Consider the following 22,951-nt stretch of genomic DNA (forward strand, 5'->3'; position numbering starts at 1 on the left):
TAGGGAAGACTGAACTCTGAACCCAGGTGAAATTCCCACTCAGCAGGAAATTGGATCCCAGTGATGTGTGTAGGTCTGAGAAATAACAGTGACAAGATGCAGACCTGGTCATCCCACGGTCCTGGAAATACCATCTTATAAAATGGGGCTCCTTTCAACTACATCTTGGAGCATCAGTGGTCCAGCTTCTTCTTGCCCTCTAGATGAAGGTGATTAAAAGATGTAATTTCCCCAACATAGACACAGGGCCCGGCACCCTTCTGTTTTCTGTCATCATAACTTTTGTGCTCTGGTCCACCCTACATTTATTCCTTCATCCATTCATTTCTTCAGCCCACCAAACAAATATTCTCTTTCTTTATTTAGCTGCACTGGGGACAGAGGCCTGGGTTATGCTGATACTCAGTGAGGCCCTCTACCGCTCAGCCACCTGTTAGCCCAGCAAATAGTTCTGAGCATCCTCATGGTGCCAGGCACTCTTTCTGGTGCTGGAGATAAAACCAAATGATGAAATCCTTGCCACGTAGAACTTAGTTCCCAACAGAGAACCCAAGAATTAATGCGAGCTACAGGGTGAGCAGTGTGACCCAGAAAACAAAGCCAAGTGTGGGTACTGTCATGGAGAGTGCTGTGGAGGGGGCTTTCTCAGCCTGCTGAGCAGGAGGCTGGGAGAAAGTCTCATCAGTGGGATGAACTTAGAGAGGGCACAGAAGCAAATACAGAGGCCTGGCGGTGGCAGGGATAACAGCTGTGTGGCTGGAGCAGAGCGAGGGAAGGGGAACAGTTGGAAAGAGCTTGAGAGGAAGCAGGGGCCTTTGAATTTCTGCCTGTGTGGCTTTGAAATAAACAACATGTTTGATCCAGTCTGTGGCTCCAGCCCTTGTCACAGAACTCTCAGATTCTGCAGCTGAGTCTCCATGCCTAGCTTCCTGCTTCACAGGGGCCTTAGCTCTGCCCTTTGCCCCCGCTGGCGAATGCACACAACCTAGACCGTTCCTTGCCCCCTTCCACCCAGCCCTCCTTAGCCTACCATTCAGCATTCCCCTGGGGCCTCCTAATTTATCTGTTCCTAGCAGCCCTGTGACTCCAGCCTGACCTCCTCTGGGCTCACCCACTGTACTATGGAACCCAGCCTGATTCCAGAGAGGCCTTGCTACCTCATTTCAGGTCATGGAAGGAGGTAATGGCTTCCACATGTGCTGAGGCTGTCATTCAAATTCTCCTTTGCCTGCTCGGCTAGTGAGGCCGAATCTCTCCCTCTGGTGTGCCTGGAGAAGGTGGGGAGAGGCCTGCCTCCTCAGTGACGCTTGGCAAGATAGCATTTCTTTGCAATGCTCAGAACGGCAGGAGAACAGAGAGACATGGATGGAGCAGGAGATACATAAAAATGGACAGGGATTTTTACTTTTCTTTGGAGATTATTACAGATTCATATGCAATCAAGGAATACTACAGGGTCACGGGTCCCTTTGCCCATTTCCCTCCAGTGGTGACATCATCCACAGCCTTAGCACGACATCACAGCCAGGAAATTGCCATTGATATGGTCACCCTCAGAACATTTTCCTCACACCAGGGTCCTGCATGTGGCTCCTTTGTATCCCCCAGCTGCTGTCCCCTGACTCCAGGCAGCCACTGAGCTGTTCTCTAATGTGACAGTGTTGTCAGTTCAAGAGCAGAACCTATATAAATGGAATCACATAATGTATTCCCTTTGTGCATCAACACCATACCCCAACTGATTTTCTAAAGATTCTTCCAGCTTCCTGATTCTATCGCTACTGTTTTTCCTCTTTATCGCTGAGTAATATTCTATGATATTGATATGCCACACCTGGTTTAGCCATTCACTCATGAAAGGACATGTTGGTTCTCAGTTTGGGCCTGGGAATGAATCAAACACTTATAAACACTTATATTTCTCCATAAAACTTTTGAGAGCCTTATCTTCATTTCTATGGGACGAATGTCCAGGAGTGCAGTAGCTGTGTTTATGATAGCTACATACTTATTTTTAAGATTTACTTTTTATATCCATTACTGTTTTATATTTAAGATTTTAGTGTTGTGGGCTGGAGAGATGGCTCAGCCGTTAAAGGCTAGGCTCACAACCAAAAGATTTTAGTGTTGTGCATTTAAGATTTATTTACTTTCTATCTGTTAGTGTTTTGTCTGAATGTATGTCTGTGCACAACATGTGTGTCTACTACCAGCAGAAGACAGAAGAGGTTGTCAGATCCCCTGGAACTGGAACTGTTACGAGCCATGATGTGTGCTGGTAACTGAACTTGGGTCCACTGCAAAAGTAACGAGTGCTTTGAATCATTGAGCCATCTCTCCAGCTCCATATATTTAATTTTTGTTTATTCATACTCGATTTTTGAGACAGGGGCTCACACTGTAATCCAGGCTCACCTGGAACTCGCTATGTTGACCAAAGGGAGCTCGAACTTACAGGACAGTCCTGCCTTTCCTTTAAGTGCTGGTATTGCGGAGTGCAGCACCACACTGGGCTAGGTGTCTGTTTTGAAAAGCTGCCGTTCATTTAGCTCGTGATTCTGTGGCTTGTCAATTCGGGCTGCCCATTAGCCACCATTATCTGATTCAGTTTTTGAGATATAATGCAGATATAAATGCCATCATCTTAAAGTACATTTTCACAAGATTGTAGCACTTTTGGTTATAAATTGTTTTACAATGAGGCCATGGCATCTTACATGTCTGGTGGTGGGTGCAGCAGTGACCCTCCCAGTCCCTGAGAGCAAACCCTACTGCCATTTATTCTTATTTTGGCCCTTGTGATCGGTGTCCAGTGATTTCTTGTGAGTTTGGTTCACATTTCCCTGACATCCCATGGTGCTGAGTGTCTGTGTGCCATCTGGGTCTTACCTCTGTTGAGATGTCTTTCACCATTTTTGTTCATTTTCTAGCCAGATTACCTATAATAATAGCTGTATCTAGCGGTTACTGAGTTCTGAGACTTCTTAACATAGTCTAGATACTGGCTCTGTGTCAGATGTGTGATCCACAAGTGCTGCCTCTACCCCAAAGCCTGCCCTTCCAGCCTCGTAGTGGAATATTCTCAGAAGAAAAGTCATGAATTTCACCTAAGTTCCATTTTCCTTATGGGTTTTGCTTTTGGTGAGAAGTCCAAGAACTCTTTGCATTCTATATTGCCACCCAAATCTGTTTTTTTCCTTAAAGTTTTGTATTTTTATACTTTGCTTTAAAGTTTGTGGTGCATGTTAAGTTAACCCTGTATAATAAGGTTCAAACACTTAAAGTGTTGTTTTGTTTTATTGTGTGTGTGTGCATAATTTCTCCAGAAGCATTTATTGGGAAGGCTTTTTCTTCACCAAAGTTCTTTTGCTCATTTGTCAAAAGTTAAATGGAGGGTAGTGGTGTGACTCTGTGGTGGAGAACTCGCCTATCCCATGTGTCTATTGCTGTAAAGAGACACCATGGCCACAGCAACTCTTATAAAGGAAAACATCTAAGTGGGGATGTCTTACAGTTTCAGAGGTTTAGTTCATTATCATCATGGTAGAACATGGCAGTGTCCAGGCAGACATGCTGCTAGAGAAGTAGCTGAGAGTCCTACATCTTGAGGCAACAGAAAGTGAACTGTCACACTGAGTGAAGCTTGAGCAAAGGGGACCTGAAAGCCCACCCCCATAGTGACACACTTCCTCCAAGAAGGCCACACCTCCTAATAGTGCCACTCCCTATGGGGGCCATTTTCTTTTAAACCATCACAGCATGTGAGGCTCTGGATTTGATCCCCACCACAGTACAAAGGAAGAGAAAACAATGACCTGGGAAGTGTTTGTGGAGGGGTTATTGCCTCTGGGTTATTCTACTCTATTAAATTCTATTTTTCTATTCCTTCTATATCTGTGTGCATATAAAACCCATGCCAATGCCACAGTATCTGAATAACTACAGGATATCACGAATCTTTGAATCAGGAAGACTGAAGCCCCCCACTATAGTGTTTTGGTTTTTTTTTTTCTGGAAGGATTGTTAACAATTGTTCATGATTTCCCATATTCTGTATAATCTTTTTTTTTGTTTTGCATGTGTCTCTGTGTGTGATATAACTGTGTATGTGCATGTATGCTCACATGTGTGTAAGCAGGTACATAGTTGATATTGGGAATCTTCTGTAATCATGCCACACCTTATTCTTTGAGGCAGAGTCTCTCAGCTGGAACCCAGGGCTGGCTGATATGGCTAGTCTAGCTAGCCAGCTTGTATTGGGGACCCTCTGACTCCACCTTCTGAGTGCTACAGTTGTAGTGGGCCACCACAAACCTATAGTTTATGTGGGTTCTGGGGATCCAGACTCCAGTCCTCACACTTGCTGCTCATCTAGCAAGCACATTAACCACTGAGGCAGCCCTATTAAGGATAACCTTACCTGTGCTACAAAAATGTTGTTGGGACTTTGCTAGAAATTACATTAAACCTTTACTTTAGCAAACTGAGGAGAGTTAGCGGTAGTCAGTCTTGTAATCCATGCAAATGACAAGTCTCTCCACAGTTATTTAGGTCTTTGACTTGAGTATTGCAGTTTTCGGTTCACAATAGTATTAATGATTTGTTAGCTTTGCCTATAGATATTTCAGATGTTTCTTTGAGCAGTTATAAGCTGTGTATTTTTAATTCCAGAATCCATGTATTCATTGCTACATGCTCATTTTGTATTTTTGCATGTCTGTATCACGTGACTTTGCTGAATGCACTTATTATTATTACAAGTATTCTGTCTGAATATTGATATATATTTCCTGAAGTTTTCTAGACAATCTATCATCTGCAAATGCAGGCACTGTTACTACTTATATCCTGAACTCCATGTTTTTATTTACTTTTCTTGCCTTATTGCACAGTCTAGAACTTCTAGCACCATGTTAAGTAAGAATAGTAAGAACAGCCATGCATAGTGGCACGTGCCTTTAATCTCAGCACTCAGGAGGTAGAGGCAGACAGATCTCTGGGTTTGAAGCCAACCTGGTCTACAGAGAAATTTCCAGGACAACCAGTGATACACAGAGAAACCCTGTTCAAAAAAACAAAAAGTAGTAAGAACAAACATCTTTGCTATGTTCCCAAGGGAAACATTCAGTTTTTCCTCACTGAATGTGGTATTAGCTGTGGGGCTTTTTTAAATAGATGTTTTCTTGTCAAATTAAAAAGTTCCCATCTGTCCAGGCAGTGGCGGCACACATCTTTAATTCTAGCATTTTGGAGGCAGAAGCAGGCAGATCTCTGAGTTCAGGGCTAGCCTGGTCTACAGAGTGAGTTCTAGAACAGTCAGGGCTACACAGAGAAACCCTGTCTCGAAAAATAAAAATAAAAATAAATAAACATCAAGACTTTGCATCTAATCTAAGAGGATTTTTATTTAAAACCATGGATGGATATCAAATTTAATTAGATGCTTTGCCTGTAAGAACAAATAGCATATTAACAAGGTGGATTACTTTCATTGATTTCTGTGCGTTGAACCATCCTTGTATTCCACTGAAAGGTCTCTACTGTGATTGTGAGTTGTATCTTAGACTCACTTTTTACCTCTGCTTTAGACTTCATTACAGAAACGTAACTGCTAACTCTATTGCTCATTCTGTCAATTTTAGTGATGCACTGAAACACGACTTCCTTTTATATACTTTCTTTGTCTTCATTTATAACTGTTTTCTCACCACACATCAGCTTGATTTCTACTTAAGCTCATCCAATGTAACTTGGAGAACCAGAGAAGAAGGACTCATTCTGTGTGGTTCTCTTGCCTTTCGTCTTATAGACTCTCCTTTCACCATCTCTTTTTTGTGTGTAGAAATGTCTTTAGCTACAAATTCTCAGTTTCCGCTTGAGAACGTCTCATTTCTCCTGTTTCTGAAAGACAGTTTCCCGGGGCTGACAGCTCTCTGGTGAGTTGGCTGGCTGCTCTCCAGCCGTGGGGAAACTGTTCCTCCTCCTCCTCCGAGCCTCAGTAGTTTTTCATGACAAACACATTAATGTTCCAATTAGTATTCCCGATAGATAAGGCGTTGTCTCTCTTTGGCTCCTTTTGAGATCTCACCTTCATCTCAGCCTTGATACACTGAATTAAATCCTTTCCTGGCATGCATCTCTTCAGTGTTTCTCTCTTTCAGAATTTGTAAGTTTAGATTTCTCCACAAATTTGGGACTCGTTCAGCCATTATTTCTCCCGGTGCCTGACGCCGCAGATGCTTCCTCCTGTCTCTGTGAAGAGAGGGATATTAGCTCTTCTGCCACCCCCGCCCCCGGGCCCCTGAGACTCGTTCAGTCCTTTTGATCTCTTTTATCTCAGTTATTCAAACTGGGTGATTTCTACCATTCCATCTTCTTCTAGTCCATTGACTATTTCTACTCCCCTGCCATTTTTCTGTCCAGCCCATCTGCTAACATTTTTATCTCAGTTATTATGTTTCTTGGTTCTAAAATTCTTTTTATCTTCTGGCCAAAATTTTTTGTTATTTTAAGTTTGGTCATAATTGCTTATTGAGCATTTTTGTCATAACCACTTTAAAGTCCATTTGATAATTCCAGTGTCCCTATTATCTTGGTGATAAAATCTGGACATTAGAGACTTGGCGTTTTTAAATGGCAGTCTATACTTGTCAAGGGATAGAAGTAATGACCTCTGCGGATGCCTGCTGGGCAGGGGTAGAAGTTCCTGCTCTTCAGATGTTCTCTATGGATACTATGGGTTCTGGTTTTCTAGTTGAGCTCCCCTGACTGCAGGGAGAGGAAAGCCTTCACACCGTTCTGGTTGGAGGTAGACATCCAGTTCCCTGTGGACACCCCACTCTTCTCCACTGACACTCCAGAAAAAGGACAATGCAGCAGTGGCTGTCATGGAGGACTGTGGGCTCTCTGTTTGCAGGAGGTGCTGCTGGACAGCCTCTTGACGGTGTCCTCAGGGTGCAAGCCCAGACTTCCTCTTGGTCATGGCTGGCATAGATGTGAGAGAATCACACATTTCTCTAGCAGCTTGAATCCCCCTGCGGCTAGAGAGTAGAGGCTGAGCTCTTCTTTATCTGTTCTTGTGAACATTTGGGATCGTCGTTGTGAGCTCTTCAGCTCCAGTCTGAGGTCTGAGGTCAGTGGGAACTTGGGTTTTCATGCTGTGGTTCCTCATAGATCTTCTTCTTCCCACCACTTTTCCAGGCTCATTTTAATGCCTGGTGTCCAGAGTCATCAGCCTGACTCAGCAAGAGTAGTGGAATGCATCCCCTCCACTTCCCGCTCTTCAAGTCTCTCCAAGCAGGAACTTGACATGGTCTTTGTCATTTTTCTGAGCTAACACGTTCTGATGACATGATTCCAGTCTTGAGGAGCAGCCATCTGACCAGTTCTCTCTCAGTTGCAGGTCCGAGGACAGGGTGACAGCCAAGGACAGGGTGACAGTGCTGTCAGTGTGTATTTCCTCTTGAACTTCCCTCCTGAGCTTACGGTTTGTTCCCATTACCATCCCAGCTGTTAGGCACAACAGAGTACTGTCAGATGCCGGGAGCACCCCACCCTCTTCTGTTGATGCTGCCCTCAGCATTCTGCCCACAGCCTCTCCACCTTTACCTCTGCCCTGACTGTTGGCCATGTAGACTGCCGGCTACCACCTATTCTGAGACTGAGAATCTGTTTTCCCCCTTTACTTTGCTTACCCATTTGGTATTGTACTTCTTAGACAAATTCTCCTTTTGACAGGAATTCGCCCAAACTACATTGTAAGAAAATAAGATTTCTTCCAGCCCTCAGAAGCATCCCTTAGTCCCCACCATCCAACAGCTTGTCTGGGATCAAGGAGAGTAAGCAGCATGCCATTGCCAGCCTCTGCCTCCCAGCCCCCAATTCTGATATTGAGATGGGAGTTGAGTCCATGGAGGACAGGAAATATTGCCTTCTTATTTTTGGAATGGAATTTAAATTGTCCATTAACCTTCTTGCACCCTCAGTTACACTGGCTTCCTGCAACTCTTTGCAACCTGAAATTTAAAGAAAATACAGTGTTTCTTCTCCACAAATTCAAACTTCTGCTCACATTCTCTACATTTGGAATGAGCTCTCCTCCCTGGGAGACAATAGATATTCTATGATTTTAAAAGAATAATACAGAAGAATTTATTTGGGCCACTTTGGCAAACTTACTATAGCCTGAGCTTGATACTGTCCTAGAAGACACATGAAGAGACAAAGGTTGGCATGATCACATCATAGGTACATATGAGAAGAGGACAAGCAGCCCCAGCATAGTTCATGACACTTGATATTGTTAACTGAGTGCTCTGTGCTCAGCCTGGGGTGGACCCTGGGAGAAGTGCAGGAAGACAATCTCTGAGGAACCTCACTGTGCATATAAATAGCACAGTATAAGACCACGAGTGTGCTGGCAGAGACTATATTAAGCTCAACAGGGTGAAATGGAAGAAACAACTCAGAGAAGGTTCTAAAAATTTTTTCAGAGCATTAAGCACTAAAGCTGCAGTCTAAATAGTAGATAGATCAGCTCTTTGCTAGAATGGGTTTTGTGGAAACACAACAAATTCAGTTTTAAATGTGGTCTTCCAGTTGCTTCTGAGGTGTATTAGTCAGGGTTCTCTAAAGTAACAGAACTTAGAGAATGAACATATATATGGGATTTATTAGAGAAGCTTACAGGCTGTGGTCCAGCTAATCCAACAATGGCTGCCTATGAATGGAAGGTCCAAGAACCCAGTAGTTGCTCAGTCCAGGAGGCTGGCTATCTCTACTGGTCTTCAGTAGACACTGGAATCCTGAAGAAGCAGGCTCTAGTGCCAGTGAAGGAGTGGACTTGCCAGCCAGAGGGAGAGCAAGCAGGCAAAGAGAAAGCTTCCTTCTTTCATGTCCTTACATAGAGTGCCAGCAGAAGGTGTGGCCCAGATTACATCTAGATTAAAGATATTGATTAAAGGCTTGTCTTTCCACCTCAAAGCTCTGGATTGGAAGTAGATCTTCACACTTCAAATTAAGCAAAAGTCCCTCACAGGTGTGCCCCTCCGTTTTTGGGTTTTAGTCGATTCCAGAGGTAGTCAAGTTGACAACCAAGAACAAGCCATCACTTGAGGCAAGTGATACTTTCCAGTGCCTTCTGAGTTGGTGGGAGTCTAGCTGTGCCTTAAGGGAAGGGACCTATCATAATTATCTCCATTTTGTTCTTATTGCTGGTTTTTGTTTTTTAGGGTGCTGGGGATGAACTCAGGGTCTTGAGCCCATTAGGCAAGCCCTGCACATGCTTTCAAGAATGCCCAGCAGCTGCTAACTTAAAGACGGCCTTCTAAAACTCATCTTTTAGGAGTTTTGTTATGGCATCTTCTGTGATGTGGGATTCCCCGGGGTGGGGAGGGCAGGGGGAGGAGATAAAAACCAGCCAGTAGTCACCAGCTGCCTTGCACTCCTGCTCTTAGGCAGCTCAATTTCCAGGTTTATGTGAGTTTGGGTGTGGGGGAGGGGGGAGTGCTTCCTAGGAGAAATTCGGACATGAGAGTTTATTTTTCTCCAGTGCAACCCTTCCCAGCATGCCCCTCCTTCCTCCTCAGACTGCTTATTTTCCAGGACAGGAACGTAACACCTCCTCCAAGGTATGTCAGATTCTAAAAAGGGCCTGTTTGTGAGAACTTGTTGGAGCTTTGGTTTCAATGTCATTATTGGGGAGGCACCAAGACTGCACGTAGCTCATAGCTAGGCTGAGTTCATGTTTACCTAACACCTTCCATACCAGTAGATCCCAGCTAGCATACCTGCTTGTGCCAGCACATGACACGGGGTGGGGGGGGGGGATAATCAAAGACAACACTTTACTTCAACACCCCTGCAGCACCAGAGAAATGAGCTGCAAAGATGCCAGCAGTTTGGAGGATGGGAGGGAGCTGGTCTTGAGTCGAGACCAACTTCTCCTTTTTTAAAATTGAATTTTCCTGTGTTTAGTTGTGGTAAAATTTATATAACTTAGAATTTGTCATTTTTAAAGCCAACAGTTCTGTGGCATTTGTGTTCCCAATATTATGAATCCCTGCCAGTGTCTCAGAACATGTCCATCTCCCTAGGAACCCATCATGCTTTAAACACTCACTCTCCCCCCGCCCCCCTGCCCCCCCCGCCCCGCCCCCTCTCCCCCTCCCCCCCCCTGCCTTGCAGCCACTGGCAGCTTCAGCTTGTGATTTTCTGTCTTCCCACTTTTGCCTACTCTGGAAATTTTGTATACTCATGCCTAGCCTTTGGGACCGGGTATGTTTTCAAAATATATCTGTGTTTATCATGGATCGTGGCTGAATTCCTCTAAACTACACAGCATAATACTCCTTTTAATGGATATACCACTTTTTTTTTTATTCATTCATCAGTTGATGGATATTTGGTTTCCACCCTTAGATGTCTGTGAATAATGCTGGTGTGGATGTGGGTGTGCAGGTATCTTCTGGTTCCATTCTCAGTTATTTTGAGTGCTTTCCCCCTTGGATGTCTGTGAGTAATGCTGGTGTGGGTGTGGGTGTGCAGGTATCTTCTGGTTCCATTCTCAGTTATTTTGAGTGAGTATCTAGGAGTAGAGTGTCTCAGTGATCTCATTGATTAGACTAGCTTCCTGAGGGGCAGTGATTTCACCACCTTGTAGTCCCATCATTGATATAACAGGGTTCCAGTTTCTCCACACCTGCTCCAACCCTCATTTTTTTCTGAAAGTTTGTTTTGTTTGCTGTTTTTATAGCCGTCCTCGTGGGTGTGAAATGGTGACTCACTATGGTTTTGATTAGCGTTTTCCCAGCCATGAATATGTTGGCAATCTTGGCATGTGCCTGTTGACCAGTGTGCGTCTTCATTGTACAAAAATCTGTTCAAGTCCTTTGTTCATGTTTCAGTGGGATTGTTTATCTTTTTGCTGTCCATTCATAGGAGTTACTTATGTATTTTAAATACCAGGTCCTTATCAGATATGATTAATTAGCAAATGTTTCTCCCATTTTGTAGTTGCCTCTTTCTTGCTCCTTTGTAATGTCCTTTGATGTATTTTAACTTTTTTAGATTTTCAAAATTTTGTGTGTGAGTGTCTGACCTGCTTGTATGTGTGTGTGCCATGTGTATGCATGGTGTCCAAGGCCAGAAGAGGGCATCAGATCCCCTGGAACTGCAGTTATGGATGATTATGAACCATCATGTGACTTGATTCTAGAATACATGAGAAACCACTATGACTTAACAGCAAAAAGATAAAACAATCCAACTGAAACATAAACAAAGGATTTGAAGGAATGAATTGACCCCTAGGTCCTCTGCAAGAGCAACAAGTGCTCTTGACCACTGAGCCATCTCTCCAGCCCCACTTGTTTTTGTTTGTTTTTTGTTTTGTTTTGTTTTGTTTAGGTCAGATCTTGCTATCAATTTTTCCCAGGCTGGCATCAAACTCCTGGGCAGAAGTAATACCTGAGTCTCAGCCTCCAGATAGCTGGAGCTACAGGTGTGCACCACTGTGCCTAGTTTAAAGTTTTTAATTTTAATCAAGTCAATTCTATTCTTTGTTATTTGTACTTTGGGTACACACAAGGGGTTGTGATCAGCACAGGTGTCCTCAGGCTTTAGGCGCTTAGGGCGCTTGAGCTTTCTGCAAACAATAGTGGCGGGGAGGGGGTGGGCTTGTCTGCTCAGAATTCCAGCTTCTTCGACCACGTGCCTCAGGGAAGACTGCCATCCCTTGGTAGTGAGCTCCTAATCTAAACCCGAAATGTCCACAGGGCTGATGTCTGCAGTTTCTCTTGCCTTCTACCTGGGTACTCACATGGACTTCCCTCTGTGTGTGTTTGAGTCCTGATCTCCTTTTTTTATGAGGATCACCACCCATCTGTCTGTCATTTTACCCTATGGCAGGTCCAGTCTCCAAGTACAATCCCATTCTGAGATTGGCTTCAACATGGAGAGAGAGGTGGAGGAGGGAAATAGAGAGATATCTGCCTGGTGCGAAAGAGCATATGCACTATGCCTGATGCCTCTGGGAGAGGAACAAACCCTCTGAACACAGGAGGCCCCTCTTGCCCCTTCTCTCAGTCTGAAGTTGTCTGGATCCCTCAGAGAGGTATTGGGACAACCTGGCCCCTGACCCTCTTTACTCTCTTGCAGGATGAACGAGCGTGACCGTCTGATCAAGAGACTCAGCAAGAAGACACCCCCAACCCTCTTCCGAGCAGGCTCCATCCAGCAGTGTGTCAGTCGTAAGTGACAGTGGGTAGCAGTGGGTGGCAGGCAGCAGGGTGAATGGGACAGCCAGGCCAGGGATGGCTGTCACACCTAATAGAGTAAGAATACTTTCTGAGAGCTGAAGGTGGGTGCTCACAAAGAACACATATTGATAGTCCACTGGGCAGTCCAGCTGAGCTCTGCCAGCCAACGGAGACTTTTTCAGTGGAGAGATGTTGGATTTTCTTTTATGCTAGCCCCACGTTGGGCGCCAAAATATTGTTGGTTGTTTTTGCTCTTGACTCTTTTGGCTCTTTTGGGGGTCCTGCCACCCAGCTCCCAGATAAATCACACATGGAGGCTTAGTCTTAATTATAAATGCCCAGCCTTAGCTTAGCTAATTTCTTGCCAGCTTTTCTTAAATTAATCCATTTTACTTTTGCCTCTGGGCTTTTTCTTTTCTTACTTCTGTATATCTTACTTTTACTCTTACTCTGTAGCTGGCTGTGTGGCTGGGTGGCAGGTCCCTGGTGTCCTCCTCTCCTTGTTCTCTTACTCTTTCTTCTCTTCCCAGATTTCTCCTTCTATTTATTCTCTTTGCCTGCCAGCTCTGCCTATCCTTTCTCCTGCCTTGCTATTGGCCAGCCAGCTCTTTATCAGACCATCAGGTGTTTTAGACAGGCACAGTAGCACAGCTTCGCAGAGTTAAACAAATGCAACATAAAAGAATGCAACACATCTTTGCATCATTAAACAAATGTTCTACAGCACAAACAAATATAACACATCTTAAAATAATATTCCACAACAGAGAGAGAAGGGTGGTGTTATGTGACCCGTCAGCACTCCACTCCTTTCTGTTTCCCACAGCCCCTGGGAGGGGTGTAGCACAGCCCTGGGGGCAGAAAAGCAGAAGCTCAATCAGAGAGCACCCACATACAACAGGTTGTAGTGCTGTGTTGAGCTTCTAGGTCATCGCCATGGATTCTATCAAGGTCATAGCCATGTTGGAAGTGTGAGGTGGAAGACAAGGTATAAAGATTGATGGGATCCTCCAAGGACAGCAATCTGCAGGGGTTCCCCTCTAGACTCACACTTCAGGGATTTCCCTCTAGACTCACACTTCAGGGATTTCCCTCTAGACTCACACTGCAGGGATTTCCCTCTGGACTCACACTGCAGGGGTCCCCCTCTGGACTCACACTACAGGGGTTCCCTTCTGGACTCACACTGCAGGGATTCCCCTCTGGACTCATACTGCAAGGGTTCCCCTCTGGACTCACACTGCAGGGGTTCCCCTCTGGATTCATACTTCATGGGTCCTGCTCTGGACCCACACTTCGTGGGTTCCCCTCTGGACCCACACAGCAGGAGTACCCCTCTGGACTCACACTGCAGGGATTTCCCTCTGGACTCACACTGCAGGGGTTCCCTTATGGACTCATACTGCAGGGGTTCCCCTCTGGATTCACACTGCAAGGGTTCCCCTCTGGATCCACACTTCAGGAGTTACCCTCTGGATTCATACTTCATGGGTTCCCCTCTGGACCCACACTTCATGGGTTCCCCTCTGGACTCACACAGCAGGAGTACCCCTCTGGACTCACACTGCAGGGGTTCCTCTCTGGACTCACACTGCAGGGGTTCCCCTCTGGACTCACACTGCAGGGGTCCTCCTCTGGACTCACACTTCATGGGTCCCCCTCTGGACTCACACTGCAGGGGTTCCCCTCTGGACTCACACTGCAGGGGTTCCCCTCTGGACTCACACTTCATGGGTCCCCCTCTGGACTCACACTGCAGGGGTTCCCCTCTGGACTCACACTGCAGGGGTTCCCCTCTGGACTCACACTTCATGGGTCCCCCTCTGGACTCACACTTCATGGGTCCCCCTCTGGATTCACACTGCAGGGGCCCCCCTCTGGACCCACACTTCATGGGCTCCCCTCTGGACTCACACTGCAGGGGTTCCCCTCTGGACTCACACTGCAGGGGTTCCCCTCTGGACTCACACTGCAGGGGTCTCCCTCTGGACTCATACTGCGTGGGTTCCCTTCTGGACTCACACTGCAAGGGTTCCCCTCTGGATCCACACTGCAGGAGTTCCCCTCTGGATTCATACTTCATGGGTTCCCCTCTGGACTCACACAGCAGGAGTACCCCTCTGGACTCACACTGCAGGGGTCCCCCTCTGGACTCACACTGCAAGGGCCCCCCTCTGGACTCACACTGCAGGGGTCCCCCTCTGGACTCACACTTCATGGGTCCCCCTCTGGACTCACACTTCATGGGTCCCCCTCTGGACTCACACTGCAGGGGTCCCCCTCTGGACTTACACCGCTGGGTCCTCCTCTGGACTTACACTTCAGGGGTCCCCCTCTGGACTCACACCACTGGGTCCCCCTCTGGACTCTCACCACTGGGTTCCCCTCTGGACTTACACTGCTGGGTCTCCCTCTGGACTTACACCGCTGGGTCCTCCTCTGGACTTACACTTCAGGGGTCCCCCTCTGGACTCACACCACTGGGTCCCCCTCTGGACTCTCACCACTGGGTTCCCCTCTGGACTTACACTGCTGGGTCCCCCTCTGGACTTACACCACTGGGTCACCCTCTGGACTCACACTGTAGGAGTCCCCCTCTGGACTCACACCACTGGGTCCTCCTCTGGACTTACACTGCTGGGTCCTCCTCTGGACTTACACCGCTGGGTCCCCCTCTGGACTTACACCGCTGGGTCCCCCTCTGGACTCACACCACCGGGTTCCTGTCCCGCCACTTTATCTCTCTGTGTCTGCATTTGTAAAATGTGAGAACCCAGCTGGGGTTATTGGAGGGATAAAATAAGATCATATATATAGGGGTCTAGAAGAACATTGGGCCTGAAGAGTTCAGTAAGTGCTAGATATTGTGGGGTTTTTGTTTGTTTGTTTGTTTTTTTCAGTTAGCTGAGTAGCTCTGGATAGTGTATGTATTTCTCAAAGTTTCTACTTTTTCCTCTGGAAAAAGAAAATACAATTATATGACGTCCTTACACATTATCACATGAAGTATATAAAGCCTTCAGGATGGATGCATTCATACTGTGGACCACACTGCTTCCCCAACAAAAGTCTTGGAGTAATCATAGAAAGAATATGTACAGCCGGGCCAGGAGACTGAGGCAGGAGGATCACAAGTCCAAAGCTGCTTAAACTACAAAGTGAGTTCAAGGCCAGCCTGGGCAACTCCGTGAGATCCTGTCTCAAAAAGTGAAAAGAGGCCTGGAGACAGGGCTTGGTGACAGACCCTTTACTCAGCCTGCACAAGGCCGAGGCTCATTCTTCAGTATCAAAAACAATTACTTATGTTCACATATATCTAGGGGAAAGTTATAACTAACTTAACAACCTCATATTTTTTCTTAAGTCAACACTTGACAGTCAAAAAAGAAAGTCTACTGAACAAATGCAAGAAATAAGACAGCTTCTAAAACCATACCACATTTATAAAAAACCTTTAATGGAGGGCTGGAGAGATGGTTCAGCAGATAAGAACACTAGCTACTCTTCCAGAAGACCCAGGTTCAATACTTAGCACTCACACAGTGGCTCAGAACCCTCTGTGACTCCAGTCCTAGGGATTCTGATACCTTCTTCTGGCCTCTGCAAGCACACAGGGTGCACAGATATATATTTAGACACACACCTATACACATAAAGTAAAAATAAATAAAATCTCAAAAAACTTTCGATCCTTAATGGGTAGTACTAGAGCCTATTAAACAACTTAGATTGTTCCTGCCGTTCCTGATCAGACTTTCAAGTGCTCAGAGCTCTGGCTCTGAGAAGGCCTGTGGAATGTCCCCCTCCAACTGTCCTGCTGTCACAGACCCTATCCTCCCTGGAAACCCAAGAGGCTCTGATCTCCAGTGTTCTGTCACCATGGTTTGTATACGGGACAGAACTGAATTAAGTCAGGATCTTTAGCAATGACTGGAGTTAGGTTCAATCTTCAGGGCAGAGCCCTCATAACTGAATCCTGTGACTGTATCAGGGGAGGGGACAGAGAGACAGAGACAGAGACCAGAAGTCACGTGCACATCCCAGTCTCTTGCCATGTGCTGTCCTGTGCTACCTGGAACCCTGCCAGCAGACCCTACCACTAGATAGGGTCCCTCCACCTTTAACTTCCACATCTGTGAGATGAAATAAATCTTCTTACTTCGTAAGGTTCTCAGCTTTGAATGTTTCATTATAGTAACAAAAAAATAGACTAACACAGCTCTTAATACTATTTATATTGCCGGTGTACAATACTAATAACTGAGATCAATATTTCCTACACAATCTAAATTTCCTCATCAGCACCATGGTTTGTATCATCTCTGAAACTCTACTTTTATTAAGCTACTATCAGATCTCAGGGTCAAAGAAATAGAATGTAAGAATTTTATTCTAAAGTTTTGGCCAGGGGTGGGGGGCAATGACTTTACTTTTTCAACTTCACCAAATGTTCCACCCCAGCAAGACAAAACAACTAAAGAACAAACCACACAGCACTCTATCTATGCCCCTCCCATGAGCCCTCTATAGATTCTGGCAGATTCTGGAGCAGGGGCCAAGGAAGTTCCCAAGTTAGGTCAGGGAAAGCTTCCTCCAGTCCCCAGCTCCCACCAAGACTTCCTGAAGATGAACTCAAGTGGGAAATGCAGAGAGCTTGAGCTTCTCACTGACTCCCCATAGGTATGCAAATACCAGTTACATGTCCCCCAGATTAACCTAGAAAGAAATCCTGCTTCCTGGTCAGGCTTCAGAGCTGGCAGGTAGAGTTAGTGAGTGACCCTGGGGCCTATCTTTTCCCTGGACCTGTGCCAACCTAACTCCCATCAGACCTGGTTTCTAAAAGGAGATGTTTTCTGCCAGGGAAACCCTGACACCTTTCCAGAATAAATCTATCAGCACATCCTCCTGCTTTCCTTCTGTTTTGTACTCAAGAAGGGACCAGAACCGTACACTAGGCAAGTTCTCTGCCGCTGATCAAGAGACCCATCGCTCTTTTTACTTCCCATCTTGAGACAGCTTCTCAATCGGTTGCCCTACCTGGCCTTGAACTTGCCATCCTCTGCCTCAAGAAGGGCATTTGGTCACACTCTGCTCACCTGAGAACAGGTCAGGATGAGAGCGTTACCTGTCTCTCTGAAGAGAAGCCTAGAAACCCTCACCTAGAATTAACTGAGGCAGCCCCTTGCCAGCCCACAGGACACCTTATAGCCATGAGATCAAGACCCTTCCAGAGTTGGGTGTCCAAAAGGATACCCCTAACTAGTCTTAATTATTCATTTACCTATGTTTTGATAACCATAATAATATTTATGTTTTAACATTCATTCATTCATTCATTCATTCATTCATAACCTTCATTCACAAGCTCTCGTCTTAGTTAGGGTTTCTATTGCTGCAACAAAACACCATGACCAAAATGTGAGTTGAGGAGGAAAGGGTTTATTTGGCTTACACTTCAGCATTGCTGTTATCACCAGAGGAAATCAGGACAGGAACTCAAACAGGGCAGGATCCTGGAGGCAAGAGCTGATGCAGAGGCCATGGAGGGAGCTGCTTACTGGCTTGCTTCACAGGACTTGCTTAGCCTGCTTTCTTATGGAAGGAAACCAGGACCACCAGCCCAGGGATGGCACTACCCACCATGGGCTGGGCCCTTCCATTGATCACTAAATGAGAAAATGCCTTATAGCTGGATCTCATCGAACTATTTCCTCAACTGAGGCTCCTTCCTCTGATGACTCTAGCTTGTGTCAAGTTGACACACAAAACCAGCTAGTACACACCCTACACACACACACACACACACACACACATACACACACACACACTACACACATACACACACACACACACACACTACACACACACACACCCACACACACCCACCCACACACACACACACACATCAGGCCTAAAATGTTTTAGCAGTTTTCAAGGATGATGCATCCTGGAGCCCTCAGGAAGGGCTGGAGTTATTAGAGTTAGGGCATGTCTTGTCCCAGGCCATTTCATCTTAAAGAGAAGCAAACCCAAACCCAGACAGCTTCAAGAGTCCAAGGTTACAAAGTCTAGTAATGGCCGAGCAAGGACAAGAAGTTCCCTTTTGTGCCCCTGGATCTCCAGCCATCTGGTCACCATCCAAGATAGATGCCCAGCCAACTAAGAATGACATCTTCTTAGAGGGAGCACCGTGGTCCTGTCCCCTCTAGCCTCGTTTCTAGAATCTCTCTGGGAAGCCTTCCCTTGGTCACAATGGCTTCCTTCAGATTGAAGGGTCTCCCCTGGTGGGGTGCAGCAGCCACAGCCACAGAGGAAGCCAGAGGCATCATTCCAGCGGTACATCCCATCCAGGGGCAGCTGCTGGGACAAAGATACACAAAACATTCCTTGTTAGAAGACTAGAGAATGAACATTGTCAAGTTTAACTGTGGTAAAGCAATCCTGGTACCAAAAGGACACACTGGGGTTGTGTGTGTGTGTGTGTGTGTGTGTGTGTGTGTGTGTGTGTGTGTTTTGAACTAGATTTTGCTTTGAACCCTTCCAAGGAAAAGGCTGTCCTCTTGGACTGCTGTAAATAGCCTCACACAGCACATCTTGTGTGTGGTCAGGGCAGGGACCTGGACAGAGAGGAGGCAGAGGGGAGCAGCCCCTCCCCTTCCCAGAGAGCTCCAGCAAGCCATGGCCCATTTCTAGAAGATCTTTGGGAACAGGGATGAGACACAGCCTTCGTTCCTTACCTCACAGAAGCAGGATGTGTGGAGCAAGGCCACCTGTGTGGACAGCCCATGAGGAAGCCCCTGTCCCCAGGGCCTGAGGGCAGGGCGTGGCTTCAGTGGAAATTCCCACCAGGCTGGCTTCTGCCTCTATTCACTTTTGGGGGGTCCCAGGTATATGTGGAGGTTGGAGGACAACGTTGTCGAGTCAGTCTCTCCTTCCACCTTTATGTGGGTTCCGGGGATCAAAGTCAGTTTCCCAGCTTGCACAGTAAGCACCTGCCGAAGCCTCTCTCTTTGCTGCCTCCATCTGGCTTTTGCCTGGCTACGGGACTCACACTGCACTGGGATCTGCTTCCCTATGACGCCCACACGGTGGGACTTCCTGTTTGAGGGGATTCATTTTTGTTGGAAATGGGCAGCAGGCAGGAGAGTGCGTCTCTGCGGTCTGCGCTCACACTGGGTGATCTTCCCACCTTCCCTGCTCTCTCAGGCTCCCTGACTCCATCCTCCCTCCTGTGACTGCCAAGTCTGAAATATCCTCCCTACTGCTCAGACCCTGTGTCCTCAGGGGACCCCCAGTGTCTCTGCCCACTATGCATCGGAATCCTTTAGGCTGTCTGGAGAGTAGCTGGCAGGCTCCTTCTCCTGAAGGGCAGGAAGCCAACCTGAGGACAGGGCTTCTGGGTATGAACAATAGCCATGGAGCTTTCCCCTACAGCCTTCCGTCAGCCTGCCCTGCTGGTGACTGTCTTTACATCCTGCAGACTTTACTCTCCAGCAAACAGCTGAGGAAACTAACAACCCCATCAACCAGCTGACAGCTGCTCACCTTGGCTGATTTCTTTTTCTCCTTTTAGAGAATCTGGCAGGAGGGCAGGGGTATGACTCGGGGAGCACTCACCTAGAATGCAGGAGGCCTTGGGTTCCATTCCCCATACTGCAAAAAAGGAAAAAAAAAAAAAAAAAAAAAGCTTAAAAATAGTACGTCAGTGATCAGACAGCTCCATTGACAAAGCGTAAGCAGGAAGACAGAGGTGCCTTAGGACCATCAGGATTGGACTGTGCTGTCTTCTGGCCAGGACATCGAACTGAGCCACGGGACTTTTCCGTCCCTCGGCCGCAGCAGAAGTTGTCAGAAGTGAGTAGGTCACACACTGCCCAGCTTTGCTTCCCAGCTCTGTGACCTTGGGCAAGTAAAAGGAGTCTCTGGGCCTTAGTTTGCTCAACTGTGAAGTGGGACCGTAGTATGATGTGTTGGCCGATGGGCGGCGTCCTTGAAGTAGCACACATTGTCCGTGGGCGGAGTCCTTGAGCTGTTTTCACGCGGTGTGCAGAACGGTTGTGACACTTGCTTTGCTGTTACCCTGTGAGGCCCCGTCCTTCTGTGGGCATGAAACCATTCATTAAATCTGCCCCTGCCTGTGTTCTTTCTCCTCAGTCACTCAGAAACAAACCCACTTCAATTGCTTACCAGCCAGAAGCAGCCCAGTGTACAAACTGGAGCTCTCCAAGCATCCTCTGTGCTTTGTCGGCCTCGCTATCAGGAGTGTCTTTCCTGATGTGTTTAGGGCCTCATAAACAGCATCAGGCAGATGGGGAGACAGTGCCTCTTGATAGGTGGTAGGGTAGTGGGGCATGGCCCACTAGCCCATGTTTACATTTTCCACACTGAGCCCCCCCCCCCCAAACTAGAAAACCTGCTTGCTGTGGTTTGAATGTTCTCCAGAATGCATGGGGGCATGGAATTGTTATGGTGATGGCGTTAAGGGGGGAGCTGTAGGGGTGATAGTGCCACCTGGGCTCTAGTCCAGCCAATGGACTAAGATTGTCATCCAGGAGTGGGGTGTCACCCCCCACCCATGCTGTGTTGCAGTAAGGAAGTCCTCCCCAGGTACTGCCTCTTGACAATGGACTCCCAGCCTACAGAACTGTAAACCAAACAGACTTCTGGTTTATACTGCACCCAGTCCATGGTATTTTTCACAGCTGCAGAAAACCAACTCCTCCTGCTCTGAGCCATGGCCACCCCAGTTTGATCAGCCCCTGCCACCACACTCCCTCTTGATCATGGTCCCCTTTGCTTTTACAGGTATCTTCATCTCGGGTCTCTGTATCCACGGCTAAGAAAGTCCCGTGACCACACAGTTCAATGGGGTCTTCCTGGAAAGTAGTTCATCCTTAGACTAAAACAGGATTTCTCAACCTGCGGGTCACACCCCCTTTGGGGTTGAACAACCCTTTCACGGGGTCGTATATCAAATATCCTACATATCAGATATTTACATTACAATTCATAACAGCAACATTGCAGTTATGAAGTAGCAATGAAATAATTTCATGGCTGGGGGGTCAACGCAACACGAAGAACTGAATTAAAGGGTCACAGCATTAGGAAGGTTGGGAAGTACTGGTCTGGCATGTTCCCTAATCCACTTCTGTATGTTTCTCCGTAGACGGGTATGCCTTTTCTCAAGAAGAACACGGAGCTGTTACCCAGGAGGAAATAGTTCGTGCTTATGACACCACCAAAAAGAAGTCAAGGAAGAAATAAGAGGCGATTTTGCTCCAGGGAAAGAGATTCAGTTTGTTGCACGCAGTGTTAACACAGTTTTGTCAGGAGAGACTGGCACCCGCAGCCCAACACCAGAAAACACATTTCTGTGGCCTTAGCCGACCAGTGTGTTAGCAGCTGTCTGTCCCCTTGCAGTCCCAGGACACAGGCATCGGGGGAAGCTATTCTCCCAGCTTGTCTGCCGCGCTTGGCCCAACGTTTCCGTTGTTATGAAGCATTCAGCTGGGCTCTGTGAGGTGTGAAATTAAAAACCATGTTTCACCAGTGCTAAAACATCAATACTAGTGGTTCTGGGAGAGAGGAAAGGGGCATTATGTTACCAGAGACCAGTCCTGTGTAATTGGAGCAGGGTACACTTCCTGTTCGGTGCATGCACAGATCATACGAACCTCGCTTTCTGCAGATTGCTCACTCACTTGGATTCCTGTTTCGTTTGTGTGAAGCTGGCGTAAACTTCTTGATTGCGGTGAAATCAGAAAAACTTACGGTTGAGGGACAAACTGGAGAACATTTCCTTGGCTGTTTCAAGCCCCAGCCCCAGCAAGGCAATCAGCCAGCGTTCCATGCCTTCCGCGCCCATTTCAGGTGCACGCCTCCGGTCTTACCGTTGCTACCCTGGGTTCTTGTCCTCAGACCTGTCCAGCTGGCCCCTGGGGGCGGTGCCTCACAGCTGGTAGCCACCCATCCAGGTTCTGTGTGTCTTTGTTCCTCTATACGTTCAGATGTGGGTATCAGAATCTTTCTTCTCGCCCAGCCCCATCCCACCCTACCCTGCCCCCACTGCTGCCCGTTAGCTCCATAACCGAGGAGAAGAAGCTGTCCCATACCTGGCCTCAATACTCAGCTGTCTTTTTTCTGATGGGATCCTGTGGGTGAGGGTGGCAGGCTCTGCAGACCACTTCTGAGCTGGGCCTCTGGCAGCCTCTCAGAATCAGAGTCGGTCCCTGCTCCCTGGATGCTCGAAGCACATTTTAGACTTTCTCCAGTTTGGAAGTGAGTGTATGATGCTGTCTGTGCACTGAAGGGAAAAAAAAAACTGTCACTCTGAAATTCTAGAACCAGGGTGAGCTGGGGGCCGGGTAAGCACAGGGCAGAGAGTGGTGAGGAAGAGGAGCCCATATCTCCCAGGAACTTGATAAAGGACACGAGACTCAGGAGGCAGACCGGGAGGACATGGAAGTTCTCAAGTCCTACTCTTGATAGACAGTTGTAGCGATCAGCCCGTGTACACTGTAGCAGAAACCAGACCTTGCTCCTGCAGACATTTTGTTTGGTTGATTTTTCTTGAGACAGAGTCTTACACTGTATGCCAATCTAGCCTTGAACACACTTTGTAGTCCAGGCTAGCCTCAAACTTTCTGCAATCCTCAGCCTCCAGCTTATTAGGATTATAGGTGTGAGTTACC

The 22,951-nt window shown here is 47.0% G+C and overlaps 1 protein-coding gene across 1 annotated transcript in view; it reads left to right on the forward strand.

Moving 5' to 3' along the window:
- Atp8a2 (ATPase phospholipid transporting 8A2) overlaps positions 1 to 21,824 on the forward strand; it is a 591,431-nt gene extending 569,607 nt beyond the window's left edge. The window contains 2 exon segments of the mRNA XM_059273541.1: positions 12,157 to 12,248; positions 21,427 to 21,824. Coding sequence (XP_059129524.1) covers positions 12,157 to 12,248; positions 21,427 to 21,524 — 190 coding nt within the window. The 3' untranslated portion in view covers positions 21,525 to 21,824.
- The last annotated feature ends 1,127 nt before the right edge of the window (positions 21,825 to 22,951 follow it).

This window comes from Peromyscus eremicus, chromosome 9, assembly GCF_949786415.1.
Source record: "Peromyscus eremicus chromosome 9, PerEre_H2_v1, whole genome shotgun sequence".
In the NCBI taxonomy this organism is placed as follows: Eukaryota; Metazoa; Chordata; class Mammalia; order Rodentia; family Cricetidae; genus Peromyscus; species Peromyscus eremicus.